The following is a 26,935-nucleotide window of genomic DNA, read 5'->3' on the forward strand; positions in this document are numbered from 1 at the left end:
AAACACGCTTATTCTTTTTTTTTTTTTTTTAATTATAATATCAACATAAGAAGCCTTTAGTCCCATCCCAATTATAAAAGTGATGTCCAGGATCTTACATGAACAGATGAACAGTATTTTGTACATTTTAGTCCATGTGTAAAAAAAAAAAAAAAAAAAAAAAACGTTTTTTTTTTTTTTTTTTGAAGAAGAACTTTCATTAGTTCCAGTTCTTGAAAAACTGCTTGAACATGACAGTCTCTTTCCCCTGCGGTAGGATCTCCACCTGAAGCAACACAACAAAAAGCTGAGTGTGAGGGGAATTAACTCAACTGCTGGGGCACTTGCTTTGCATGTGAAAAGCATTGGGATTATTAACCTCCAATTTTGTAGGTGGTTAGTTTTATTTTTGTAATTATTGCTGTTGATTTATTCTTCTGATGGGAATTTGTTCAAATTGAATTAGCATGTAAAAGATAGTTGGGTTGGTGCCCAAATTCTTCACTCGCTTTACAGCCTGCTTTCGCTTATAGTTTGTAAAATTTTTGCAATTTATTGATTTAGCTCGAACGGTAGAGCGCTTCCCTTGCATATGAACGGCGGTGGAATTGACGCCCACGTTCTCCACTTTATTACTTTGCCCTGTTTTGTTAGTGGTGTAAATTTTTGCTGTTGTTTTATTCATTTGACAGGGGAATGTTCTCAAATAATACAGCGCTTTTTTCATAAAATAGAACTTTTTTTTAACATTACAACTGGTTGTCACATGCTTAAGACTTTCTTGTAACATTGCATTTCCAACTATAACCTAATACAACGAATGATTTTTTTCTAATAACAATATTACTGCTTCTTGTAACATCACAATTTTTTGTAGAGATTTCAACTTCTTCTAACATGCCTTTTTCCTCATACAATACATATGACATATGCTCAGAAAAATATGAATTATTATTGTACAGCATTTCTCCTATAGCGTCACTGTTATTGTAACGTTAAAACATTTGTCAAAATAATATTGTTTTCCCTTTCAATTCCAGTCTTCACATAAGTTTATTTCCCATAATATTTTTTGTGTGTCAAGATTTAAAATTTACTTTTGCATAAAACACATTAAAAATAATCTTTCTGTACCTAAGTAAATTTTAGAGTCTGCATTTTTGTTTCTATGCCTGAGGTACAGGAGTTAAATCAATGCTTCTCTTTTCTTACCGCCAACCCCGCCCCTTTTTATCTATACCTTTACTCAAGACCAGTTGGAATAATTTTGACACCTTTGCATGAAAGTGATCATAAAAACTAGTGAACATGACGAGAAACTGATAAGAAACCGTGTGAAAACATTAACGCGGTTAGAGGAAAACGGTGGTTGTGTGCTGCACCTGTGTTTTCATTCTTGGGTAGTTCATTCTCTCAATGAACTTATCCGCTAACTGCATGGCCACCTGCTTTTCCTTGGCGTTGGCACCGACTCCTGCGAGATATTATTTTATTGATTAGACATGGTCTGCTAAATACTGTATAGTAACACCAGTGACACAAAGCGCAAAGACGTTGAGCAGAAATAACAAATACAGTATACAAAATCATTTTTGTGAAAACTAATTTTCCTCATCTTTTTCAGTGATCAGAGAGAAAAATATTCAAAAAAATACATACAACTTTTTTTACGATTAAACGGCAAATCACATTGACCCGTGCTTTTGGTGTATCTTGACATGGCGTTATCAAACAAGTCGCATTTAATCATTGTGCAGTATTTTGAATATCCATCCATTTTCTTGAGCCGCATATCCTCGCAGGGGTCCACAGGCTTGCTGGTGCCTATCCCAGCTGACTTTGGGCTGCAGGATGCGGACACCCTGAACTGATTGCCAGCCAATTGCAGGGCACACAGAGACGAACAATCATTCACGCACCCAATAGTACCTAAGGGCAATTCAGTATGTCCAATACACCTTCCATGCATGTATTTGGAGTCTGAGAGGAAGCCAGAGTGCCCGTAGAGAACCCACGCGGACTGCAAACTCCACACAGGAAGGGCGGAGTGAGGTGGATTTCAACTGGGGTCCCTGAACTGTGAGGCAGACCACTGTTCCATTGAGCCGCCCTGTATTTGGACTATTTTGGGGTAATTGCCTTCCGTTTCATTCCTGCAGTATTCTAGCCGAGGGATGGCGCAATCCAGGTGGTGTGATAACTGAAAGATCGTGCCATGTTGAAATTTGACATGTTGACACCAACTGGGGTGAAATTTCAGCTCCCTCGTGTCTTCTTTCAATGCTTTCCTTTGATGTAAAGATCAAAGGATTGGACAAAATACCGCACAAGGACTAAAACTCCAAATTTTTGCTGCTGCACAAAACATTTGTTCTATTCTGCTCTACTTCCAAGTCGTCACCTTTCCACACGAAAATCTTCCCGTTGGCGCCGTTATCCAGAATGAAACAGTCGTCGCGAAGCAGCAGCTCCTTTGCAAACGGACTCTTACCCTCGACTTTGGTCATATACATGGAGCCGGTTGCGTTGGATACCTGCAAAAAGAGGAACGCTGATGATGCTGGGATTTGAAGTCTTGGCATCAAAATAAAGCGCTTCATGCTGATGACCTTGAAGAGTGAGGCCGCGTTGGAGGCGTCCGCTTTGCTGTCTTCCTCAGGTGTGCTTTCAGGCAGCTCGGGCTTCGGTCCCAAAACCTGTTGCAACAAAACCCTCAACTTTCTAGACAGTATCATCAAATTCTTTCGAGCAGAGGGCAAGGCAACGTTAGTTTCAAGGGCTCAGTATTTCTGAAGTTACCTTAATCATTTCAGCAGGCTCTTCTCCCTCATTTGAGTCCACAATGCGAGCTTTCCCATGTTTTTCCGCATCCCGAATCAGCGAGGCGATCTCTCGCACTTTCTGTTTCTCAAAGACGTTGGCTTGCGAGCCGATCCAGGTCACGATGATCTGCGGGCCGGAATGAGTACTTGAGTATTCATTTTTTAGACAACTTCTTACTGTCACACAGACATCATTTTGTAATCCTTATTATGTCAAAATGAGCTTGATAGAACGAGGTGCGGTTAAGGTCAAATTTGAACAAGGGGGTAAGACATTTAAACAAGCAAGAGTTGACAATATTGTCAACTTGAAAAATGTTTTATTGTAAATGCGTTGTCTTGTGTCAATCATCAAACCTGGAAAAACAACGCTCGAGTAGGATTTTTTTTATTTTATGTTTTATTATTCAATTCGAAATGAGGTTTCTGAAAAAAATTACAGTATATTTTTTTAATACAAGATGACTTTTTATGTTCTTTTCTGTTAGCATAGCAACTTTTGAAAATTGCTGGATTCATTACTACTACATTTTTTCGGCCGCTATCATCTTATTGGATCGTTTGTCATTTATTTCACAACATTAAGCAGAGCTAGACGAACACTTTTGATAGTATAGATAGCTTATAATTCTTTTACTTGCATTTTTTTTTTTAAATTTTGCTAAGTTATTAATAAAAAAAAAATGTGCATAATTGACAGTAAAACTTTAATTCATAGTTAAGTAAAAGTCATACATTTCATATATTTTTCCTCTTACTTGAACGAAGGAGTTTAATCCGTACTCGCAATTACAGTCTAAACAAATACTGTATCTGTTTTTCTACTTTAGTGCAAAACGTAGCTACTGTACTTCTGCTACTTGTGTCAATCACCTCTCCAAGGTCCAAGATGAAGCAGTCGCCCTTATTGAAGCTCTTCCAGGACAGCTCCACCTCTTTAGCACGGATGTTGCGTTTTCCCTTAATTTGATACAAGCGCTGCACCACCGTCGTTGTGCCCTTAGGCCTCCTGAACCCTGACTCCACCCCTCCATCCTGTGAAGACAAGCTCCTCTTTAAAAAAAAAAATACTTTCAAGTGTATGAAGCGTTCCACACATGAAGTACAAGGACGTTTCAAATAATCCATGAATTCCTAAAAATGACTTTGTTTTGTTTATTATAGTTATCCTCAGACAGTGTAACTGTGTTTCTAGTAAAAGTGGTTCCTCAGTAAAAATAAAATGGCTTTTTTCTCTTGTCCCTCTCATTCGATGACCAATGTACATGACAAATATGTTACGAATCAGCATATTGGCAAGATTTTGTTGTTTTGTCTTCCTTGTAACTGTTCAAACGTTTTGTTTCGTCAGGTTGTTGTCAAGCTCATTGGTCTGTCCAAGCGTAGACCTAAGGTAAGTCCACTCTTCTTTTTTTCATATTTTTCAGTCATTATGAAGTAACCCTGTTAGTCTTTTACTCATATTATTAGAAAATGCATATGAACACATACATTGTTTTCTATTATATAGCAAAGTTTGTTCTTGACCTGTTGGCATAGTGGATAATACAGCTAGCATATACCCTTATGCAAAAAACACTAACTCTTGCATTGATTAGCAAACCTGCAACTTTAAACTCCAAAATTTAGCATGACTAGATTTAAATTAGTATTCAAATTAAATTAAGGTTTCTTCACTCAATTGCAATGGTTTTATTTGGCAATTGAAATACAGATGATTATTTCAGAGGGCTGAATATCTGTAACAGTGTTTTGGAAAACACAGCAAAGTGTATAGTATGACAAATAGAGGACGTAAAATCATAATTGTTGGTTTTATTGAAAATGAAGGATTGCCTTTTGAAGATATCTGTACTTGCAATGGAAGTCGATACTAGTATTGTCAACCATCTTGGAGTAGTTTTACTATCATGAAGTAGAAATACTAAATTTGAAAAATCGAAAATTGCCATTACTGTCATGGAAATATCAGGGAAAATGCTTTATTGGAATATATGGGTCTTTATATAAAATTGTGTCATTTTGGTGAATGTATAAAAAGTATTAGTGGTGTCTTGTATTGGAGACTACTTCAGAGTTAATAACTTCTTATGTTCATGTTTTGTTGTTTACTGTTCTTTTTTTGTTCAGGGTTTTTGTTGTGTTTTGATTTGTCTTTTCACATCCTGGGTTTTTGGTCTTTTGTTCTCGTTAGTTTATGCCTCTGTTTCCTTTGTTACTGTGATTGCGTCCACCTGTGAGACGTTAAAGTCTTCTTTTGTGTTTGCCAATCAGCTTCCTGTTCCAATTGTGTCTTGTTCAGGTGCTCCTTGTTGTCTCACCAGTTTTGATTGTATTTAGTTTCCTGTTTCCCTTCACTTCTTCTCTGGTCATTGTTGATGTTTCTTTAATTGTTGCTGTCCCTTTGAGCTTCTTGGTTTTTTGGTAATTTTTTTTTACATAATTTTATTTATTTATTTATTTTTTTCGAGCAAAACTTTGCTTCCCTGCATTTCGGGTCCACAACCTTACATGACCTCACCCTTGTTGCTGAGTCACGACACGTCTCCTGTTAATGGTCTGAAAAGTGGTGGTATCAAACACCCTGATTGAAACCATAGCTTTTAACATGACCGTTCTATGTTCAAAAATGTTGTGAGCAAAGCAACTGGTAAAATCAACCACACCTTGTAGCTGACACCTCTGGGGAATAGCGCCATGAACTCTGGGGACTCGTAACCCTGGACATGCCTGTGCTGAACGGGGTCTCCGCCCAGAAAGGTGTCAAGTTGGATGGCCAGCATGGCACACGCCACCTGCTCGTCATTTGACGACTTCTCACCTGAATTTCAAAAGAGAAGGATCCAAAATAAGAACTTACCCAATTGCGATCCGTCAAGTGTCAAATGACGTCTCACCTATCCACATATGGAGGTCAGTTCCCAGTTCGCCCCGGTTATCTAGCACCAAGTAGGAATCGCCGTTGTAGAACACTCCCACCTCTGAGGGAGGCAGTGGGACCGCCTTCATCTTCTCCACCCTCCACACGCGCAGACCTGGCACCCTGACCTCGGGACCAAACTGGTCTGCTGCGGCCTGTAAGGGGAGCATGCTGCACAAAGAGATAAAAAGATGGATGACAATATTGTCTACCAAACTAAAGCCATCCATCCATTTTCTCTAAAGCTTGAAGGTGATCTGGAGCCTTGGTCACCTAACTTTTGCCAATGTGCTGGCTATATAACAGTCCAGATATGTACATGAACATTTGTCAAGATTTGAACATACATAGTATTCCCTGTTAGTATGTTGGCTCAAGTGGAAGACATTAAACATCAAGGGTCCTAATAAAAGAGGATGTACAGTATGACTGTGTTAAACATCGCTAGACTGGTGCACGGAGAAGTGAAAGCACAAAATGTTTGCCAGTTTTTCACGTGGTCACAATCAGATCATGACTTCCCTTCTACAGCCTACTTCCTCTGTGGATGATGTTTTAAAGGAATGATGTTCATCTTAATCTTTATTTACGAATAGTTTGGTTAAAGAGATAGTCAAGTAAAATACTTCTTGATGGTATGTTTTATGTAGCCTCCCGAGTCTAAACACGGAATTCTTATAAAAATTCTGTTTGCGGAGTTTGAATTAAGCAGCGCATTCTACACATTTTTATCTGTCTCAGTGCGGCCATTTTGTCGCTTGCTGACAATTGAGAACAGCATCACTGTTGCTCAGGTAACAGCCAATCATGGCCCACTTTACTAACATCACATGAGTAAACTTAAAAAACAAGGCAGCTGCGATTGGTCAATACATGAGTAACTGTGATGTCATTTTCAGTTGACAGCAGGTAACAAAATGGCCGCCCCTGATAGTGATCAAAATACAGTAAGTGGCTTTTGCTACTTAATTCATATTTCACAAATGTAATATCATTCAGAAAGCCATTTTTAGACTAGTGATACAGCATATCTTCTATTACGTTTTTTTTTAAAAAATTCAGTATGTATGGAACTCATCAAAAGTTCTGATTTACATCGTGTCTCCTGTCAGATTTTGGTTTGTTGGTACGCCGCGAGATGTGAAATGTCTGCCTTGGCTCAATGAAGGTTGGGAAACACTCAAATCAGCGATGAATCATCACCTGTGCTTATGTGACACAGCAAGATAATGAAGACGCTGTCGCTATCGTTCCTTATCGTGTTGCCGCAGAGAGTCGAATAAATATTAAGACAACAAGGGTGGGGGATACCGTATAAACACCGGGGCTATAATGGAAGTAGCAGCTTGTGTTTTGCTCCAACAGAGGCGCCAAAATGCAGCCGTAAGCAGTAAATAACGTCTGGGAGTGACGTTTAGCCTCATTATAGTACATGCAGAGAGCAAAGGGCAGGCAATCACGATGACGATATCAATATTTCAACAGCAAATGCCCCAAAAAAGCTACAAGCTAGAAGCCCTGCAAGTTGCACTCAACTGGATGATGCGGCTTGGTTCCGTGCTGTCCGACTCGGGCTCCATCCTCAATGGGTTCTGGAGAGTTGGCTGGAGGGGTTCCGGCAAGAGGAGTTTTGTGCTCACCTGTTGCTTTTTTACCGTGTGGACGAGGTAACTGAAGCCGGTATGCTGAAAGCCTACCTGGGGTGGAAGCGGGGGAGGATGGAGTTGTGCTAGGGTCGGGTTCCTGGATACGAGAACTTTGGAGACAGTTCCCTTATGTCTTACTCTGAGCCTCATGATTAAATTTTGCTAGTGTTTCCCATCCTCCAGTGCAAAAAAAAATAGCACCTGTGAATGTATTCGCAGCATTTCACTTTTTTTTCACCTTTTGCTATGTTATTTTGCAATGGAATATCTGCATACCCTATAATCACGTTCATGTATGTAAGCGTGAATGGCTCCAGTTGAAATAACAATGAAAAAAAAGTGTATTATCCCATTAAAATATTGATACTGTTTCCAAGTGGTGATTCTTGGGGCAGACATTTTGGAGTGCTGAGCCCCAGTCCAGGTGAGATAAATCGAACATATTTGTACATTTTGAAACATTATCATTCCCGCTTTTAGACAAAAGAAGCATAACATGTTTTGTGTTATGGACATGCAATCAGTCAGCTTGTGAGTATGCCAAAAAAGCCTTGAATTTTAGGAGTTGTGGGATTCATTGTAGGGGTGCTCGAGCACCCTCTAGAATGAGCTAAATTGCCCATGCTGCTAGCTGATTCTTTTTAGGTAAAAGAAGACAATCAAAACCACTCAAACGCTTGCTCAGCTACATCGTGCTGCTATTTTGCGATTATCTTTTTTTTATGGTTTGTGTTTTCATCCAACATTTGATTATATTTGACTTAATTTCACTGTCAGCCACTAGATGGCATCACACTTACTTGAAAGAAGAATGAAACAGGAAGTATTGAAGCGCATCTTAGTTTTTGTTGAAAATTAGTCAACATCATCTGTCGTAATCCTGCTTTATACGCCAACAGAAAATCACAGATTTAGCTCAATTTTTGTACATCTTTGGGCATGATTAGATCGATATTGTCATAAGTTTAAAGTTTGATGAGTTTGCTGTAAATAAAGGGGATCAGTATACGCTATTTCAGTTATTTGCTGAATTTATTTGTGTTATCCATGGCTATTGCGCTACCTCTATACAGCACAGTTAAAAAAACAAAGGCGTATTATTTGTAGAAAATCACAATTTTAATCGAAAGGGGGGAAAAAAGGGACATAGAAAATGTATTGAGAATTGCTGCAGTAGTGAGCAGCTTACCCCGCCCTCACTTTCAGGAAGTGAGAAATTACAGCCAAAAACACACACACAAACACACACAAATCAACTTGATGTTGATGATAAGTGCAATAAAAAATTCCTAGTTGCTATGCTAATGTCAAAAAATGACGTATTTTTACACTTTACAACGTCTGACTTTTAATCGATTGTCATGTGGTAACACTATATGGAACTGAAGTATGTGATGAGCAAACAAGGAAATAAAGAGCAATGAAAGAAACTATTCAACAATGACCAGTTTGAGGAGGGAAGTTGAAGCCTTACCTTGGAGAGGAAAATAACTGCGGTACCAAACAGGCAAGGAGTGGCGAAAAGAGTGCTTGGTTCTCAAACACACAAATTCTTTCGCTCTCACACACAAGCATTGACTCACACATAGACCACATATTTCCTGCATGCCCTGCAGGGCCAGCCCACCTGTTTCAAACACAAATGTGATTAAATCCAGACTTAGGGGCACTTGAGTTTGTTTTGACGCTAGTTGTTTGTCGCAGAGATTGAATCAGATTCTATTAGAGTAAAAGGTGAAAGTGTTTTCATGACCATCATGCTCCATTGTTAAATCACATGTGGCATTTGACATTTCAGACTCTGATAATGATAATACGTAATAATGTAACTATTACAGTGATAGTGCTGCTAACACTTGAACTCACCAGGAAATGCGGAATACCAGCGCAGGTTGAGATTAGCCATCCGTGACTCACCTGCGAACGTGTTCTGACACGCAGGAAGGTTCTTATATAATTGAGGTGAATATTTTGTTTAAGGTTGAAGTCAAGCAACCATCATTTTTTTATGTATCATAACGATAACAGCTTCACACACTCCGACACCCTGTTAATATATTTGGTTTGTGTAAATATGGGCGTGTGTTTCAATTTATAAAATAAACATTCCATTAAAATGACTGTTACAAAAACACACACACATAGTAACATGGAATGTTAAAAGATTTTTTTTTTTTGCTTAACCCTTTTGCATTTTACATTAAAAGAGACTGGGGAGGTGAAATTTCACCCAGATGGTGACAAGATGTCAAAGTTGTCCTTGTCCTTGTTTAAAATACTGCACAAATGATGTGGAAGAAAACGATCCAAAATAATCAAAATACTGCGCAAGAGTTAAATTAAATTGCTCACAGTCATTACTTTACATAATATTTATGTCTTTTATTTTAGTACAAAGATGACAGTGATAGGCATCAGCGAGTTAGCAACCTTAGTTGATAAGATAAGCGGCGAAAAAAAGTGGATGGATGGATGTTCGTAGTATGAATTCTAATATACATTATTATATTCCGGGATAGCTAGCTTCACAGTTTATGAGGCATAGAAGACATTGAGACACAAATGTATTTGTGCTATATTGTGCATAATTGGTGATGGTGAGGTGAAGCCGAATGTACCATCGAAACTTTCAGCCAACTGGTTCAGCACTTCATTAAGATTCATATATGGCGCCATCAAGCGTTTACCTAACGATACTACAATGTAATTTCCCCCTTCAAAACAAGTGATAAAAGTACAAGAATTAAAACCTTGAAAAAAAATCAGTGAACCGCCTGAATCAGTCACGTGGCAGGGTGCTTGTTTTTATTGACATTTTCTTTATACAGTGCTCGCTAACAGGTCTCGTCAATATAACAGCGAACTATACCATATTGTAAAAAAATAAAATCATAAAATATAAAAAAAAATAATTGAGAGAACTCAATTCAAAAAAAGAGCATAAATGTCGTGTTACCTTTTTTTTCTTTCAAATTTAAGACTAAATGTAAAAAACAGAGTTAATAAAGAACCCTTTAACGTAGCACGGAGCTGTAAAAAGGGCTTTGTTTACGTCATCGAACTACGTTTTGCTTTGTGGCTGCACTGATTCGACACACTTCGCTCAAGACAAGTGTTTTTTTTTTTTTTTTTTACTTGCTTTACTCCCACTACCAATTCTTTATACGTACGACAACGGCCTCCTCTGGTGTGATACGCAGGTGCAACACGCAGTTGTGCTTTCTTGGGAGCCAATTAACGAACGCCAATATTCTTAATAATTTTTTTTTTTAAATCACGTTTTCTTTTTAACAGCGAGTTCATATTTTTAAGTACAGTATACATTTTCCAGACTGATATGGAATTGTAAAAAATTGTTAAACATTACAAAATATTGCCAGTAGCAGATCGCGACAAAACAAAATGCACATTTGTTGTAAAACTTTTTATTTTTTTCCCCAGGTCAAAAACATAACAGACAACACATTAACATTGTGAAATGATTGCTATACAGCGGCACATTTATTTCCTTCTTTCTTCTGCATGAAACCCTGTCTTGCCTTGTGATGCCCGTACGAATAAGCTAATGTTTCTGAACATGCTGGACAGCGCTCCTGACAAGGCAAGTGAAGTGGACACAAAAGTTTACCAAGTGGAAACAAAAAATAAAATTCACCGCTTCTATTTATTCCTTTTGCGGAGTCTGTCAGAACTTACAGAATGAATGATTCCTCCAGACATCGCTAAGTAAAACAACAAATGAAGCGCGAAAAGGGTAACAAAGTCAACCTTGTTAAATGAATGAGACAATATCTTGAAAAAAACAGTCATATTGAAGCCACATATCTCGTGGCTGGTTAATCAAAACAAACACAAGAAGAGGACCCTTGTCGACCGTGTAGGATCACAACTTTGGCGACTTAAAAGTGTTTGTCTCTATTCATATGAACTTGAGTCACCCAAAAAAAAAAAAAAAGCAAGTGAGGAAAAGCAAAAACAACAAAAAAAAACTAAAATCATATTCACACGGAATAGTAGTTAAACCTTCTGCTTTAAATACATGGAATAGTCAAATCGATTTAAACAAAACAGGGCAAAACTTAAGTAAGACCCCGGAGGGCCTGCAAATATTACAACCTAACAGTTGGATTTACATGAATTACCCCTCATGCAGATGATGCCCAAAGTACCACCCATTACTTCATGTCAAAATTAAAGACAAAAAATATTCCCTGCATTAAGGAATACATATCATTTTTTTAATGTCTTTTTTTTTGCCTTTAATGCAAAAGCCTCCAAGATGCCAGAGGATGGGAGGGTGCTGGTAGCTGTTAAAGACATCATTAGGTCTTTCGGGTGTGAAGGATGCGTCATGGTCAGTGACGCTGCCAAAGAAGCAGCTAAAAAAAAAAAAAAAAAAAAAGTTGGGGTGGGGGGGGGCAGTGGTAGGGGCAACCGTTCCTCCATCTATCGCCAAAGCAAATTACAATCCTTGTTCTGAAAAAGCTTCTGGCGAAACATTCGCCTTTCCAGAAAAGCTTTGCGGCCAACATTTCAGAGGTTAAACGCAGTGAACAATAAAGAGGAAAAAAAAAAAGGTAGCTTCCTTTCACTTTCTGGATTTTTCCTGGTGGGTGGGGGTTGGGGGGCATTTCTAAAACTGAAAAAGGCAGCCTTTTCCCCGCCCATTTCAGGCAAAGCAGTTTCTCTTTCAAATAGTAGTTTGGACTATTTGCGTACGCAAACGCAGGACAAACTGGCCACGTGGTCAAAAAAACATGTGAGGGGCTCTCCAGGCGATGTCCGCCCTCAAGCCCTCCTTCTCCGCGGCTCCTCAGTTGTTCTCCTCGTCGCTGTCGTCGGGGCTGATGGCCGGACTGTAGGTTGGAGAGGTGGGGCTGTATCCGGGCGAGGTGGGGCTGTAGGTGGAGCCTTTGGGGCTAGTTGGCGAGTACTTGGGCGACGTGGGGGAGTACGTCGGAGAAGTGGGGGAGTACGTCGGCGAGGTGGGCGAGTATTTGGGGCTGGTGGGCGTGTAAGTTGGGGAGGTGGGGGAATAGGTGGGCGAGGTGGGGCTGTATTTGGGCGTCGTTGGAGAATAAGTAGGGGATGTCGGCGAGTACTTGGGCGAAGTGGGGGAGTACTTGGGTGATGTTGGGGAGTATTTGGGAGAGGTGGGGGTGTACTCAGGCGAGCTGGGACTGTATGAGGGGGACGTCGGGGTGTATTTAGGCGAGGTGGGCGAGTAAGAGGGGGAGCTGGGACTGTATGAAGGGGAGCTGGGCGTATAGGTGGGCGACTGCGGGGTGTAACGCGGACTGGAGGGGGAGTAAGACGGCGAGGTTGGCGAGTAGGAGGGGGAGGTGGGAGAGTAGTTGGGGCTGGTGGGCGTGTAGTTGGGGGAGGTCGGCGAGTAGGAGGGGGACGTGGGAGAGTAAGAAGGCGACGTGGGGGAGTAGCTGGGTGAGGTGGGCGTGTAGTTGGGCGACGTGGGGCTGTAGCTGGGGCTCGTCGGCGAGTAGGAGGGAGAAGTGGGGGAGTAAGACGGCGAGGTCGGAGAGTATGACGGAGACGTGGGGGAGTACGACGGCGAGGTGGGCGAGTAAGAAGGGGAGGTGGGCGAGTAGCTGGGCGACGTTGGGCTGTAGCTGGGCGAAGTGGGGCTGTAGCTGGGCGACGTGGGCGAGTAGGAGGGAGACGTCGGGGAGTAAGATGGCGAGGTAGGCGAATAGGACGGGGACGTTGGCGAATACGAAGGCGACGTGGGGGAATAAGAGGGAGATGTGGGGGAGTAACTGGGCGAGGTCGGAGAGTATGAGGGAGACGTCGGGCTGTAATTGGGGCTGGTAGGGGAGTAGGAGGGAGATGTTGGAGAATATGAAGGCGACGTCGGCGAGTAGCCTGGGCTCTGGGGGGTGTAGCCGCCGGGGGAGCGGGGCTCGTAGGCGGGCGACGTGGGGGAGTAGTTGGGTGACATGGCGCCACCTGGAAAGAAAAGGTGCATTTACATTCGTGTCATCACTTTTTCTTAGCTCATTTCAGCGCCAAAATTTCACTCACCTGGAGATGGGATGTAAGGGCTGGCAGGCCCGGGAGATCCAGGCGACCCAGGCGTGGGCGACCAAGCCGGGGAATAACCTGGAGAGAAGCCGCTGGCATCTGACGCCGCACTCGGGGAGAAGCCTGCTGCCCCGGGGGTCATGCCGCTTCCTGGAAGACAAATGGAAGGTCACAATTTAGAGTGACCCTGGTAGCGCTAACACAGAAACATTTGAGGAGCACCTTGAAAAATAAAACATCCCGTAATGAATATGGCGGAAAAAACTTTCCAAAACCAGCGAAATGTTGACTTTGTGATTCCACTCACCAACACTGGGCGACCAGGCGCCATGGGCCGGTGTTGCGCCAGTGTTCCAAGGAGTCATGGCAGGGGACCGGCCACTCATGGGACTCGGCACGGAGCCAAAGAACATTCCGGTGGCTAAAAGAACAAAAGAGACCACTTAGAAACCGTCTCGCCAAACAAAAAAAGAAAACCTCTTGAAATCATTTGCACTTACGGCCGGCGACGCTGATGCCGGGTATGTTTGTTGGGATCTCCATGCCGTACTTGCACTTTTCCGCATCCAGGAGCAGGTCAAAGCAGCCTGTTCCGGCGGGAGCGAGCTGGCCCAGCATAATGTTCTCGGACACGCCCTTCATCGGATCGCTTTCTCCGTGAGACGACGCCTCCATCAACACATCCACCTGTAGCAAGGGGAGGACGGGCGTTCAACTGCGATTCTTTGAAGGAGCTTGGTTTCCAAGCGAAGACCGAGCCATCCTCTCACCGTCTCCTCAAAGGAACACTTCATGAGCGGCCCCGTGTCTTGCCGGTTGATGCCGTGACGCGTGATGGCCATCAGGTGACCGCGGCACGTCATGGTGTCGCACAGAAGAGCCAAGTGACGGTAGTTGACGTAGGAACCGTCGAAGGAGATGACATGGTACAACTCCCTCTCCAGTGCCTTCCGCACAGCCTCAATTCCAAGCACCTGCATTACAGAAGGATGCGTAGACAGGTGATTCTCAAATTGTGATAAAACCAAAACAATTACTTCTCAAGATCTTTCCACTGGGCTAATTTAAAGTTTAGAATATGATGCCACAAATTTGACATCCCTGTATGAATTTAGCCCTTTATGCTTTGGCCACTTCAATAAAGATTTAATAAAGTACCTTCCAATATTAAGTGAAGATTTACCCTAAATACAATTCTGATAGCATTTAGGGAGCATATGTGTTCGATTTTGGAAAAATAATATATAGATTTAGGGGCATTACGGTAAATGCAGCAATACACAACCCTCCTTTGGCTGTCCGTAGCTATAACGGACATGGAGGACTGCCACGCCCCATGTGATATAATTTAATGATAACTAGACCTACGATTATATTTAAAGCATACTGTTGGTTGTTAAGAACACATTTATTTGCAAGTTTTTCCAAATATAAAATCATTTTTTCATTTTTCATGAAAACCATTCCAAATCTTAAATATTGTCACTTTAAGGTGTTCTTCCTTTGTATTTGTTAAACACAATCAATGAACTAATCTTTTTTTTTAAATGTTTTGTGACCCAGTTCAGTGCAAATATTAGGCGTTTCAATTAGTAAACATTCTATTTCTGCAATCCTCTGTGTAAGTCAAATTTATCTTTGAATTGAATCAAATCACATTTGCAAAGATTTGCCCGTACTTTGCACATTTCTTTTCGTGACAAGATTACAAACTAAACCATGAAGTGATTCTTAGTTTACTCCATTTATTGCACTGTCAATTTGAAATAAGGTCCTATTGTTGAATTAACTTATTCAAAAGATTATTTCATTATTAAAATCATTGTTAGTTGCACTCCTAACAAATAATGTCAGATTTACCTGTGTTTTAGTCTTCTGGGTTGGGATTACACTAAGGTAACTTGCTGCGGTTTTTATCCGAAATGTATCTAGATACTATATAAGTAACTACATTCATTCTAAATGTAAAACAAAGCCAACCAACTAAACAAATTGAAGCATATTTCCGCTTTCCAAATAGCACTCTTAGTGCCCCCGTTGTGACGTCCATTCGAATGTCATCAATTGCTCGGCCCTACCGTGAAGATCTCCACGATGTCATTGGACGTGGTCCTGACAGGATCGACGTCCTTTTCGCTCAAGACCCTCATGAGGCTGACCCCGTCCGTCTCGAGGATCCACTCCTGCAACGCCTTGAACTCGCCGTCCTCGGTGATGATGATTTTCTTCTTGTTGTCCGTCTGGGGCAGGTGCATGTACACCTTGCTGATCTGCTCGATGCCTTGAAGCGTCATGTCCGTCAGCATGTTGGACTCGATGCACCTCAGGAAGACGTCGTCGTCCATTTTGTCCACGACCTCTTCGTCCTGGCCAACAATGTAAATTGAGGTTACTATTGCGACTCGAACGTATTGCCGCCTCTGAGATTATCACTCGCCTCTTGGAACTTGTTCTCGTCGCTCTTCATGATTCGGATTCGAAGAACGAGCTTTTCTGCATTGTCGTCGTTAAAGATGCAGTTCAGGTCGTCTCCGAAACCTTAGAGAATGTGCAGGGGCAGGTGTTAAAAATAGAGATCGACCAATATGTTGTTTTTTTTTTTCTGATATGCATCAATATGGCGAATATGGGCCCTGATAATCAGCCCGTCAGACAATGGGTCGATCCCTCGTTAAAAGCGAGCCATGATTGTCATATCAGCGATGCAAAAATCCACAAACGCACCTGCGTTGATCTTTTCCGCAATCTGCTCCATGGTCAGCTTGCGATCGGTCATGTGCTTGCGGTCGAGCTCGATGCGCAGCAACCACGGAGAAATGCGCGTCACGTCGAAATCCGGCATCTCGTAGTATACGTTGACCCATTCCTGGTCTTCGGCCACCACCGTGTTCTGAGGGTTGGGGTCGTAGTAGATGGCAGTGTTGGCAGTCACCTGAAACGAAATGTGATTTTTTTTTAGTTTTGCAGACACGAAACGAGGACCGATGGAGCAAGAAAGTTCACTTTCTTCTTTTTACTGCTTAACAGCACAATAAAATTCCATTCACAAGTTAATCAGCGCATTGATGAAAAAAAATCATTAAAATATGTCGTTTCCATTCACCTTTCTTAGTGTGGTGTGCTCCAAGCGACAGAGGATGTCTTTGGCTCTCTCTGCATCCCTCGCAGCCTGGCCCAGAAGGAAGACCGTCAGCGAGGGGGTTTTGGGCTTCTTGGAAATGTTGATCAACTCTTTCAGACGGGGCACGCCCAGTGTCACGTTCTTGGCCGACACGCCGGCGTAATGGAAGGTGTTCAATGTCATCTGGGTGGCCGGTTCTCCAAGAGACTGAGCGGCCAGAGCGCCAACCATTTCGCCCGGATGAGCCTGGGGGAAGGAAGGGTACTCGTTATGAACGGCTACCCGGTAAGAGACCCGCAAAACGCTCAACTCACGATAGAATGGTTAAACTTGGTCTCGATTTCTCCCAGCAGCCAGTCGAACGCCTCGGTGGTGAGCCGGAACTCCTCCGTCATGCGCTTGGAGCAGAGCGTGGAGCGCAGGTGGATGTTGAAGAGAAGCGTGGCGTTCTCCTGGGCTTGCCTGCTGAGTCGGTCTTCGCCGTTCACAATCACCAGCTTCTTACTCAGCTCCTGAACACCTGAAGAAGTATTGAGTAGGTCATGTCTTAACCTTCAAGTTTCCACAAAGTGCCGATTCATTTTATCTTGGCCAAGTCCAGTCATGTCACAATTAGACACGGCAGATACGAGGTATCGTGCTGATTCCAGGCTTATTTCAAGGTATCACAACAGCAGCCGTTGACCGATATAGGTCGCTTAATTGTAGCTGTTTTAGCATTGAAAATTGACGATGCCTTGCAATTTTAAAAAGGAAGGTACATTTCTTTAGCAGTCATTAGCAGTTAAGAATTATTTTGATTTTAATTAATTTGTTAGCATGGTTCGTAAATGAAAAATAATTTAGTTATAAGTTATTTGTGGACGAAATTAATGTTTTACTGCTGAAGATACCTAAATGAGTTTACTATCCCTTTGGCGTGAATTGCTGTCATTGGATATAGGCCTCTCTTTAAAGTTATCCATTGTTTTTTGGGGCGAAATGTTCTGTATGAGAATTAGAAGTTCGACACCACTCAGACTGACACCAATACTCACCTCATATTAGTAGAAATTTTCAAAGCAGACCTATATATTTCAATATAGCATTTTCCTTCTAAAATATAATAAATTAGCGGAAATCTTCTTCTGATTTGCAATTTCTTCTCCGTTATCTTAACTGCTCGAAGAGACCTGTTGATACAAGTATCAGCTGCTATTACGAGTACCGATACCTTGAAATAAGGCCAGGTATCGGCTGGATACTGATACTTGGAATCAGTACTCATCAATCCATAATTAAAAGTACTAGGGGTACAAGTGTTAAAGAACATCCTTAGTTGCAATGACCATTAGTCATCAAGTTAGTCATGAGCAAGGTTGAATGAATTGAAAAATAATTTGCCAACGAACCTTCCACAACCCTAATTGGATTGAGATCCGTCGGAGTCCGAGTGTTGATGCGGAAAATCTTCTGAGCGTTCCAAATCATCCTTGCCAAATTGCACGGCAGCACCACCTATAGGTAAGGAGGGAGAATTGCACGCACATTGAAAGGATGAGAGAGGACCAAGATATGATGGCAGAAGCAGAGGCGCACCTTGCTGTCGCCCGTCGGGAAAATGGTTCGGAGATTTTCCCTGTCCTCTTTCATCTTCTCAAACTCCCTCTCCAGTGTGCCTTGCACGTGGGCGTTGGTCATCACGTCTTTCACGACGTCCTCCTGGAGCGTCCGTCTCAACGCTCGTTCGTTGGTGCAGTCAAACTTGAACCTAGACAGACGGGTCAGCATTTCAATGACGGCCGTTCCTAGTAAAATGAAGTTAGGGAAGACGCACGGATACGAGACGTACTTCTTTTCAAAGGCTTTGTTTGATGGTTTGAGCGTCGCCATATTTTGGAACTCGACATTCTCTCCCGCCAGGCCGTCCTCACCGTAACGTAGCTGCACCACCTGGTTGATGGAGTTTCTCACCGTGCCGTCATACTTGACCATCACCGACTCCATGGACTTGATCAGACGCCGCTGGATGTAACCTAGATAAGTGTACGTTATTTTAGATTGAATATATATATAATAATTATACATCATTTTTGGTTGTCTGAAAACATTGATGAGTGATTCACAAGTTCACTATGGTAACGTCACAAAATTTAGTCAAACAAGGGTCACGTAGATCTACTGTAAATCAGTCATAAATCAGGTAATAATCTAAAAAGATCTGTGGCTTTATCACTTCCAGTTTTCATGAAATGATGATTTGTAAACATTAGATACTATTTCCATTCATGGTTCCAAATGAAATTCAAGAGGAAACAATAATTCCAGAATGCTCCCCTATGTGCATTTCTGTCCAAAGTGTGGTCCAAAGTCCAGCATCTGCTCTTAAAGGGATAGTCCACTTTCTTCAGATATTTTCAGCACTAAAAGGTTTTGTCAGAAATTTGATGGCTAAATCATGTTTCATATACAACTTCCGAGCTTTTTTTTTTTAAACACATTTTGTCACTTGTCAACTGAAAATGACTTTACATGTGCTCAAGGCAGACCAATCACATCTCACCTGTTTTCTGGATTTGGACAAGTGACAGTCACAAGCTGAGCCCTGATTGGTTATTACCTGTGCCTGAGCTTCAAGAATAAGTGATATCATTTTCACTCCACAGCAAGTGGCAAAAAAAAACATTTTTTTTTCACCCTCCATTTAGACCCGACTCACCAGTCTCAGCAGTCTTGACAGCCGTGTCAATGAGACCCTCTCTGCCTCCCATGGCGTGGAAGAAGAACTCCGTTGGCGTCAGGCCAGCCAGGTAGGAGTTCTCCACAAAACCTCTACTCTCAGGGCCGTAATCATCCTTGATAAAGTGAGGCAGCGTCCGGTGTTTGAAGCCAAATGGGATTCGTTTACCCTCCACGTTTTGTTGCCCCACCACAGCAATAACCTAATATACAAAAACATATTCATTTTCTGCGCCAAGGGACAAACCTTTCCCCTCAGAAGTGGGGACCTCTCTACCTGCGAGATGTTAATCTTTGAGCCCTTGGATCCGGCCACCACCATGGACTTGAAGTTGTTGTATTCAGAGAGAGACTTCTGAGCGGAGGAACCCGTTTTGTCACGGGCGTCGTTGAGGATACGGTTGACCTGGTTCTCAAAGGTCTGCCTGAGCGTGTTGCCGGGGGTGGGCTCCAGCTCATTATTGTGGGCCTTCTCGATGACCTGGCGGACGAACATTAAAAATTAGGTATTTGTTCAACGTGGTCAGATGTTATAACTGCTGTGAAATTCTTCACACTTACTTCTATCACATCCTGTTTGGCTTTCTTGATTGTGTTCTGGATGTCAAGGTAAGTCTTGGCATCAGCAATGGAGTCACCAATACCAATGGAATGACCTATGGGAAAAAAAAATACGATCGTTGAAGGGAAAAACGCCAAATAATGTCTTACGGATTGCAACAATGTAATTTTCAGCCGTGCCTTCAATGAGGAGCCAGTTGTTGACCACAGTCTGGATGTTTGAGTAGAACAGTCTGGTGATGTCATGTCCCATCTCCAAGTAGGAAATGTGGACAAGGGAACCAGCTGACGTTCCCAGAGACTTTTTGCACAGGATGCCCATTATCAATTCACCGTTTTCCACTATCACCTAAATGGCATACACCCAGACGTAAGCTTTCTTGTCGCAACGTTGCATTTGGATTTGCAAACAAACGGCGCCACCTACCTTGGTGTCACCGGGTGAGATGTGTTTATAAGGACCGCTGTCTTCGTCGTCCGGGTGGGTGCTGTGCGTGCGGATGACATTGATGTGTCCTGGAATGATCAGGCTGAAAATCTGCTTGCCGGTCCAAAGTGGACGCGGCTTGAGGATGGCCGGCTGGGGCACTTTCCCGTCCCAGGTGGAAAGGAACATGAGGAGGTTCATGACTTCACCCTGCGGTTGAGGAATATCGTGATTATCTGAAAACCCCAACGGAGTAAAAGTCTGCCGTTCAGAATCCGCACCCGCTCTAAGAAGACATCTCTCTTGGTGAATTTGCGCACGGCCGTCAACGTGTCCTGCACAATGCCCATGACGGGCCTGTTGGACTGCGGCGTGACGATCATACGCGGCACCATGGCCAGCTCTTGGATCTCGGCTCTTGTCTCGAGGGACTGCGGCAGGTGGAGGTTCATCTCGTCCCCGTCAAAATCGGCGTTGTACGGGGTGGTGACACTGGATGGAGACAGCATCCGGGGGAAGTTAATGGAACCGTCATTGCAGCCATTTCAACGCCACTTGTCATGTTCAGTCAACCCCCAACAAATGACAAATCTTTCTGACAAACATATATTTGAAAATATCAGCAATACCTCAGATTGAGTCGAAATGTGGACCAGGGGAGAATTCGGACCCTGTGCCCCATCATGGACATTTTATGCAATGTGGGCTGTCTGTTGAAGATGATGATGTCTCCGTCACACATGTGTCTTTCCACCTAAGAGATAAGGCAAGTAAGTAAATTAACATTTCACCGATTTTCAGAGTGTTCCCATTGTCAGTAGAATCTCTTGTAAAATTAAGTGAAACAAGTTAACAGTTTTAAATAGCTTATTGGCTGTCAGATTTTTAGAAAAGGGCTCTGTCAAAATGCAGAATGTGAGCGCCAAATATTTTGCCTAGAAAAAGGTCTATCCCTAGTCCAGTGATATTTTTTAAGCATATCATTCTCAAGGTCCTCAGTGTCACCCGACTCTCACCTTGTAGCCAATCTGCAAATGAAGGTCACTCGGTTTGGGGTGGAATCGCAGGTCAATTCTGTCTCCATTGTCACGGATGATGTATTTGGCGCCAGGGTACTGGCTGTTGCCTCGTCGCACCAATTCTTGCAGTCTAAAATGAGCACAAGTCGGAATAAAATCATTTATCAGCAACTGGATGTTTCCCACCTGGAAAATGGGTCTCACCTGTCGTTGTTAAAGGGTGTGACAATTTCTGGAAAGGTCATATTTGCAGCAATAGATCGTGGGACGCCCACTTGGTCGATTTGGAGATTTGGATCCGGGGTGATGACGGTTCGTGCTGAGAAGTCGACACGCTTGCCCATCAAGTTGCCTCGGACTCTGCCTTCCTTGCCCTTTAAACGCTGTTTGATCGATTTGAGAGGGCGGCCAGACTTTTGCATTGCCTGAGAGAGGTTAGATATGGACAAAAATGTACAATGTCTTAAAATTTGCATGGTTTGATCACCATTTTGGAATGGTGTGCAAATGAAGGCGCAAACTTACTCTGGGCAGGCCTGGCAGTTCATTATCCACCATTGTGGCGACGTGGAACTGGAGCAACTTGACGTCTTCCGCGATGACGTGAGCTGCGGCGCCACTTTGCTCGTTTCGCCTCAGCTGGTTGTTGATTTTGACAATGTCGGCCAACTTGTGGGTCAGGTCATCCTGTCAAACACGACGTTGCAGTGGGATCGTGTGAAGCCAGAGCTTATTTTGCTGTGATTTTAACACATCCTGACCAATAGGATTTTTTTTAAGGCTGATGTTAATTCCAATACTTGGCAGAATAACATTCCAATAACCAGTTCATCTGCTGATTAAATAAAATTCCGTTGAATTGATTTAAGAGCAAGATATTTCCATAAATAAAATATCATTTAGTATTGTGCATTATGCTACAGTGGCCAACAATAATAGTAAATATCTATGTCAAGAATAAAATATTCTCTCTTATTGAATGCCGGCTGCAGCCTCATATTGGTGATGGTGGAAGGTGGATAGATGAGTATTATTCTTTTTTATGTGCACTTGATGTATAGGATTTGAGAACAATTGTTCAAGCATTGGGAATGCTGTAAAAAAAAAAAAAAAAGTGCTATCATATTTATAAATTATAAATTCGGCCAAACTTTTTTATAGATTATTGTTCTAATTAGGGCCCAGCAAATGTAATGAGCCAATATTAGGGCTTAAATATTGGGCAATGTTTATCCTCAAATTTGATTCTTACTATTGCTTTACAACATAGGATAAAGGTAAATGACATTAAAAATATTCCCTCTCCCTCAAAAAATATCTTCAGGTTTTTGATAAAATGTTCTCTGCTACAAAGTTAGCAAAACAAAGAATTGTAGAAGTTCAATAGTCTGGCATTCATATCTATAATGTTGTAGAAATGTTTTATTCATTTAATATTGTTAGTTTTTAATCAAATTGGCCCCAAAATAGGTTATGATACAAAACAAATTCTTATCAGTCTGGCCACAGTAAACAAAAGTATCCAAATTTTGCCGAATGAGAGTCATATTCATACGTTTAAATCATTTAACTATTTGTCTGAAGTGACAATACTTTAAAACGATCTGTAGATGGTATTTTTTGTATTGTTTGAGCTATACTTAGGCTAGACTTAACATTTTCGCAAGGGTTTACTATATACACTTTAGCAGTCCCACCTGGTTCCTTGCGGAGCCTTGCATGACTACGGCAGGCCTGACAGCCAGAGGAGGCACAGGTAGCACGGTGACAATCATCCATTCCGGTCGAGCGAACTTGGGATCCATGCCCAAGATGATGTCCTCTTCATCCGCAATGCGCTTGAAGATCTCGTGCACGCGCTCGGGGCTCAGCAGGATCTTCTTCTCCTGTGAGTCCTCGTTCACATGTTTCCACTCTGCATACAGTTCTAGGCCGGAGCGTCTGATGCGGGGTTGGTAGCGCCCGCAGCCACCGTGTCCCTGAAGAGAGCGACGAAGAACCCATCATTTTAAATATTGATTTCTCATTTTTATTATTTTTCATTACTTTTGCCACCTCTCTCAAATACCTTTTCCTTGGTGATGTCTTCCTCGGTCTCCTGCTGCTCCATCCCAAATTTGTTATCCATTTCCTCACCTCCTTCACAAATATTTTTGCCTTTGCAAAGCTCATACACGTGTGTCAAGCGTTTCCTGGGTTGCCCTTTGGATTTGGCAAGGATGTCCTTGATCTTCGGATTGTTCTGAAGATAATCATTTTTGTGTCAAATTGACAAGACATTCACACTCAAGTAACATTAAATTGCAACAAAAAGCAAAATATATACAAACTTACTGAATCCACGAGCAGCTTGGAACAAAAGAAGCAGACACATCTCATAACCTTCATTATCTTGGAAATAAATCCGACGTGGAAGACGGGCTTTGCCAGTTCAATGTGTCCAAAGTGCCCAGGACATTCAGTCATGTTGCCTAAAAACGAGCAAACAACGTCATAGGAGGGTCCGACACAAAATGTTACAACGCTGTTACAGCATTGTACCTGCACACGTCTGACATCTTCCACTTCGCTCGATGACCCCTTGTCTCGGGTCCATAAGGCCACCAAGTTTCGGACGACCACCTTCTGTAGTTTCGGGGTATTTAATACCCCCTTCTGTAACCGACAATCGTTTCTAAAGGAAACATTGAGAATCTGTGTCAAGGCTACAAAAGTCAGCAATTAACTCTTGGAAGCCATTTGGAAACACTGTTACTTCCATTATTGTACAATAAAAAGAAAAAAAATCACATGGTCTTTTAAACAAAAATGTTAATCGTTGCATTAACAATAGAATAATCAATGAGATAACAAAAAAAATGCATGACTGTCATTGTTCAATGTATTTTTATTTATAATTAGTTATTAATCCATTCATTACAATGCGCCAACAGGAAAAAAAACTGTAAACATCTCGCGCACTGTGTTCATTTGTGGCAAAAGAAATAGTCGTAAGAGACCACATGAAAATTTTTGACTGAAAGTGATGTGCTTTAAGTTTGCAAACTTCCTCGAACGTGCTCGTTAGCTCGAGCTTGGAAAACGGCGAGCTATGCTAGGCTAATGGCTAGCATTGTTCACTGTAACTCGAGCCTTTGCCACAAATGTCAAACTACATCAGTCGCGAGTTCGGGGAAGGCGTGTGTATGATTTGCGAATGCAAAAATACAATCTCCCCTCCGTTCCCCCCAGACAGAAGACCTACAAGCTCATCAGGGCTGATGATGCCGAACTGAACTCTGTTGATCGTGCGCAAGGGGCATGCGCTGTCGCCGGAGGGCGGTCCGTGCATCTTGTCTATTCAAAAGACGCGTCCTTCCTCGACACGTCGCTTTGTGAGCAGGAGCAGCTGCTAAGTATTCACCACGGTCCCGAGCAGGCCACCAACGGTGACCGGGATGTCTCCGGTGGCGGTATCCCAGGGACCTCTGTTGTCAGTCGCCTCTTAAAAACGAAACAAACGTGCTTTTAATCGGACTAGGAGACGGCCAACTACCCCTTTCTCCTTTTCCGATCTGCACCGTGGTGCGCTCTAAGCGCTACTGAGCTGTAGAACGCCCAACGAAGGTTTATATAGACTGGGCGCCTGCTACGGGGTCACTCAGTCTCGAAGACAGGGTCTGACGCTCCGGTGGGTGGGACATCACTCCCTCTACAAGAGCGCTTATTGGTCGCGCCAGTGTGTCCTATGAATAAATTAATTTGTCTCACGTAGGGCCAATGAACGTGCGAATTCATTCTCATATCCAATCACAAAAAAAGGCGGGCTTTGGTTTGCGCAAAACCATTTTTTATTGGCCAACACGCAAACTATTGCGCAGGCATACGTACGTCAGACGTTGGAACGTGCGAATGGTAAATGTATCGCTCCCTGATTGGTGTGAGAACAAGTGGTTGTCCAATCACTGTCGACATTTCAGCATTCCTGACAAAACCCGCCCCTTTTCCGATGTTTGCCGAAAATAGCCGATGTGCATTTCTTCCCTCAAAGCAAAAATAAAAAAAAGCCTGTTCTCCGGTTCGTCTCGCTGTGGGTGAGCCTGGGCGCTAAGAAAGGAGACTTAGATTTGAGGCCTAGTGTGATTAAAAAGACACTTATTGTCGATCCACAGTGTATTGTTACAACAAAACACCGTGTATTGGACTATTTGTTTTCATTTTTTTTCTTTTCCATCAACGTTGACGTTTGGGATTTTCACCATCGAGACTTTTGGGATCCGTGGGACTTGGTCGAAAGCCTCGGACTCGCCTGAATGCCAAGGCCGGACGCCGCATTGGACAGGCGGCAATGTCGAGTAGGAAAATCCGGGGAAGCCTTAGGTGTTAGTTAATTGTTCTCACGTCACTGTATTTTCACTACTAACGTTTAAATGTTACTTGTTTTGTCCAGCCCCTACAAAAACGCACTCAACTATTTTTTAAATGCATTTTATGTATTTTTGAACGACTTGACTTGGTCGCAAGGCCTACATTTTGAAAACTCAACGATGAAGAAAGTAGTTGTTTTACCATTAAATGTCTAATCTCTTTTTAGGTTAAAACGTTAAACCGTCGCACTGGGTTTGTATAAAACACAAGTATTGAGAAATAACTAAGCATTTAAACTAGCTTGTGGAAATGTTTAGATTTGGCCTCAAGGCGATTAAAATGTTAGCATGGGTCTGAAATTGAAGGTTTTTAGATCACTTGGGCTTTTAGTTTTAAATCATTAACCTTGTGGAATTCATTTGTTTTAGTTAACGTTCTGAGCATAGCCTTTATTTCACTGTTAGTTCTACGCCGAAGCACGTTATAATTGTCGCCTTTGTGCTCTCCTCACACGTATTATTGTTGCGCTTCAGTAAATAAACTAGCTACTATACGTTTAAAGGACGACGTGTTTTTGTATTTTCACCGTATGGCTTACGGACTTCGACGAGAGCTGACTGTTAGCTTAGCTGCGGCTACAACATGGCGGATGCTGAAGGGAAAATGGAGCCAAGGGGATAACGTCGTTGTTAATGCTCCGGTTAAAAAGATGCGCACTTTAACGAGTTTATTTCGCATGGCACATTTCGCGGATTCTTCGAGATTCTTGTTCAACAAGGTGAACCGAAAGAGCCGCCAGGCCCTATTTAAGGGGAGTCCAAAAAATTGTTATCGAATACAGAAGCCATTTTGCTAGCCAACTATTGTTGTTTCATTTTTGTCTGTAGTGGCGAGACGTGCCTGACAAGTTTACAGGCCTCAATAAATAACGCGTTTTGGATGAATGTGTGTATAAATGTTTTCATCCAATTTCTTTTGCAGCCAATCCAAGCCGTCACTCATACATGTTCGCACAGACTCTTCATCCTTAAAATTACTAAAGAATAGGCAGAAGCCATGGGCCTTGTAGCCTGTTGAAAGTTAATATTACATTTTAAGAGGAAAACAAATTGGCCCTTTAGTCTTTTAAAAATTGAAGTCAAAACATCTCCATAAATGAAACTGAATAATATGTACTCAGTTATGCTTGAAAATGCTTGAATTATCCTGCTTGCACATTCCTCAAACCAACAAGGTGACGCACGACATCACACAAATAAGGCAAATGTTAAAATAAGCATTTACCTTAAAACCAGTTTTAAGGTTTCAAAAATAGGGATTCAAGTTCATCGTTGCT

The 26,935-nt window shown here is 42.3% G+C and overlaps 2 protein-coding genes across 2 annotated transcripts; both read right to left on the reverse strand.

Annotated features, from left to right (window-relative positions):
* Positions 1-40: 40 nt before the first annotated feature.
* On the reverse strand, positions 41-9,010 carry capgb (capping protein (actin filament), gelsolin-like b). The gene is made up of 9 exons (XM_088435028.1): positions 8,842-9,010; positions 5,699-5,892; positions 5,468-5,622; positions 3,675-3,836; positions 2,779-2,928; positions 2,589-2,675; positions 2,381-2,513; positions 1,362-1,453; positions 41-265 (listed from the first exon to the last, which is right to left on the reverse strand). Exons 1-9 carry the CDS (start codon positions 8,961-8,963, stop codon positions 200-202), a joined length of 1,161 nt encoding a protein of 386 aa, XP_088291154.1. The 5' UTR covers positions 8,964-9,010; the 3' UTR covers positions 41-199.
* Positions 9,011-10,776: 1,766 nt separating this feature from the next.
* polr2a (RNA polymerase II subunit A) lies at positions 10,777-24,857 on the reverse strand. Its single transcript, XM_088434885.1, has 28 exons — positions 24,497-24,857; positions 23,794-23,926; positions 23,587-23,723; positions 23,321-23,494; positions 22,950-23,231; positions 21,778-21,939; positions 21,457-21,677; positions 21,250-21,382; positions 20,863-20,987; positions 20,515-20,725; positions 20,234-20,443; positions 19,987-20,155; positions 19,807-19,901; positions 19,523-19,726; positions 19,226-19,448; positions 18,359-18,542; positions 18,106-18,277; positions 17,919-18,024; positions 16,842-17,047; positions 16,510-16,773; positions 16,131-16,338; positions 15,844-15,944; positions 15,485-15,772; positions 14,177-14,380; positions 13,907-14,093; positions 13,714-13,827; positions 13,407-13,556; positions 10,777-13,331 (listed from the first exon to the last, which is right to left on the reverse strand). Exons 1-28 carry the CDS (start codon positions 24,581-24,583, stop codon positions 12,181-12,183), a joined length of 5,901 nt encoding a protein of 1,966 aa, XP_088291011.1. The 5' UTR covers positions 24,584-24,857; the 3' UTR covers positions 10,777-12,180.
* Between the last annotated feature and the right edge of the window lie 2,078 nt (positions 24,858-26,935).

The sequence above is a fragment of the Hippichthys cyanospilos genome, chromosome 1 (genome assembly GCF_059441005.1).
Source record: "Hippichthys cyanospilos isolate Australia breed blue-spotted pipefish chromosome 1, RoL_Hcya_1.0, whole genome shotgun sequence".
In the NCBI taxonomy this organism is placed as follows: domain Eukaryota; kingdom Metazoa; phylum Chordata; class Actinopteri; order Syngnathiformes; family Syngnathidae; genus Hippichthys; species Hippichthys cyanospilos.

Bases quoted from the DNA above. Each gene is read 5' to 3' on its own strand.
- polr2a (XM_088434885.1), bottom strand. From the start codon at position 24,583: ATGCACGGACCGCCCTCCGGCGACAGCGCATGCCCCTTGCGCACGATC. The intron at 23,232-23,320 runs GTATTTGAGAGA...CGCTCTCTTCAG, and splicing joins AAGACATCACCAAGGAAAAG to GGACACGGTGGCTGCGGGCG. The intron at 14,381-15,484 runs GTAGGGCCGAGC...TCTGTAATGCAG, and splicing joins ACATCGTGGAGATCTTCACG to GTGCTTGGAATTGAGGCTGT.
- capgb (XM_088435028.1), bottom strand. From the start codon at position 8,963: ATGTGGTCTATGTGTGAGTCAATGCTTGTGTGTGAGAGCGAAAGAATT. The intron at 5,893-8,841 runs GTAAGGCTTCAA...CTCTTTGTGCAG, and splicing joins CAGTTATTTTCCTCTCCAAG to CATGCTCCCCTTACAGGCCG. The intron at 3,837-5,467 runs GTGTGGTTGATT...TTGTCTTCACAG, and splicing joins CCAGAGGTGTCAGCTACAAG to GATGGAGGGGTGGAGTCAGG.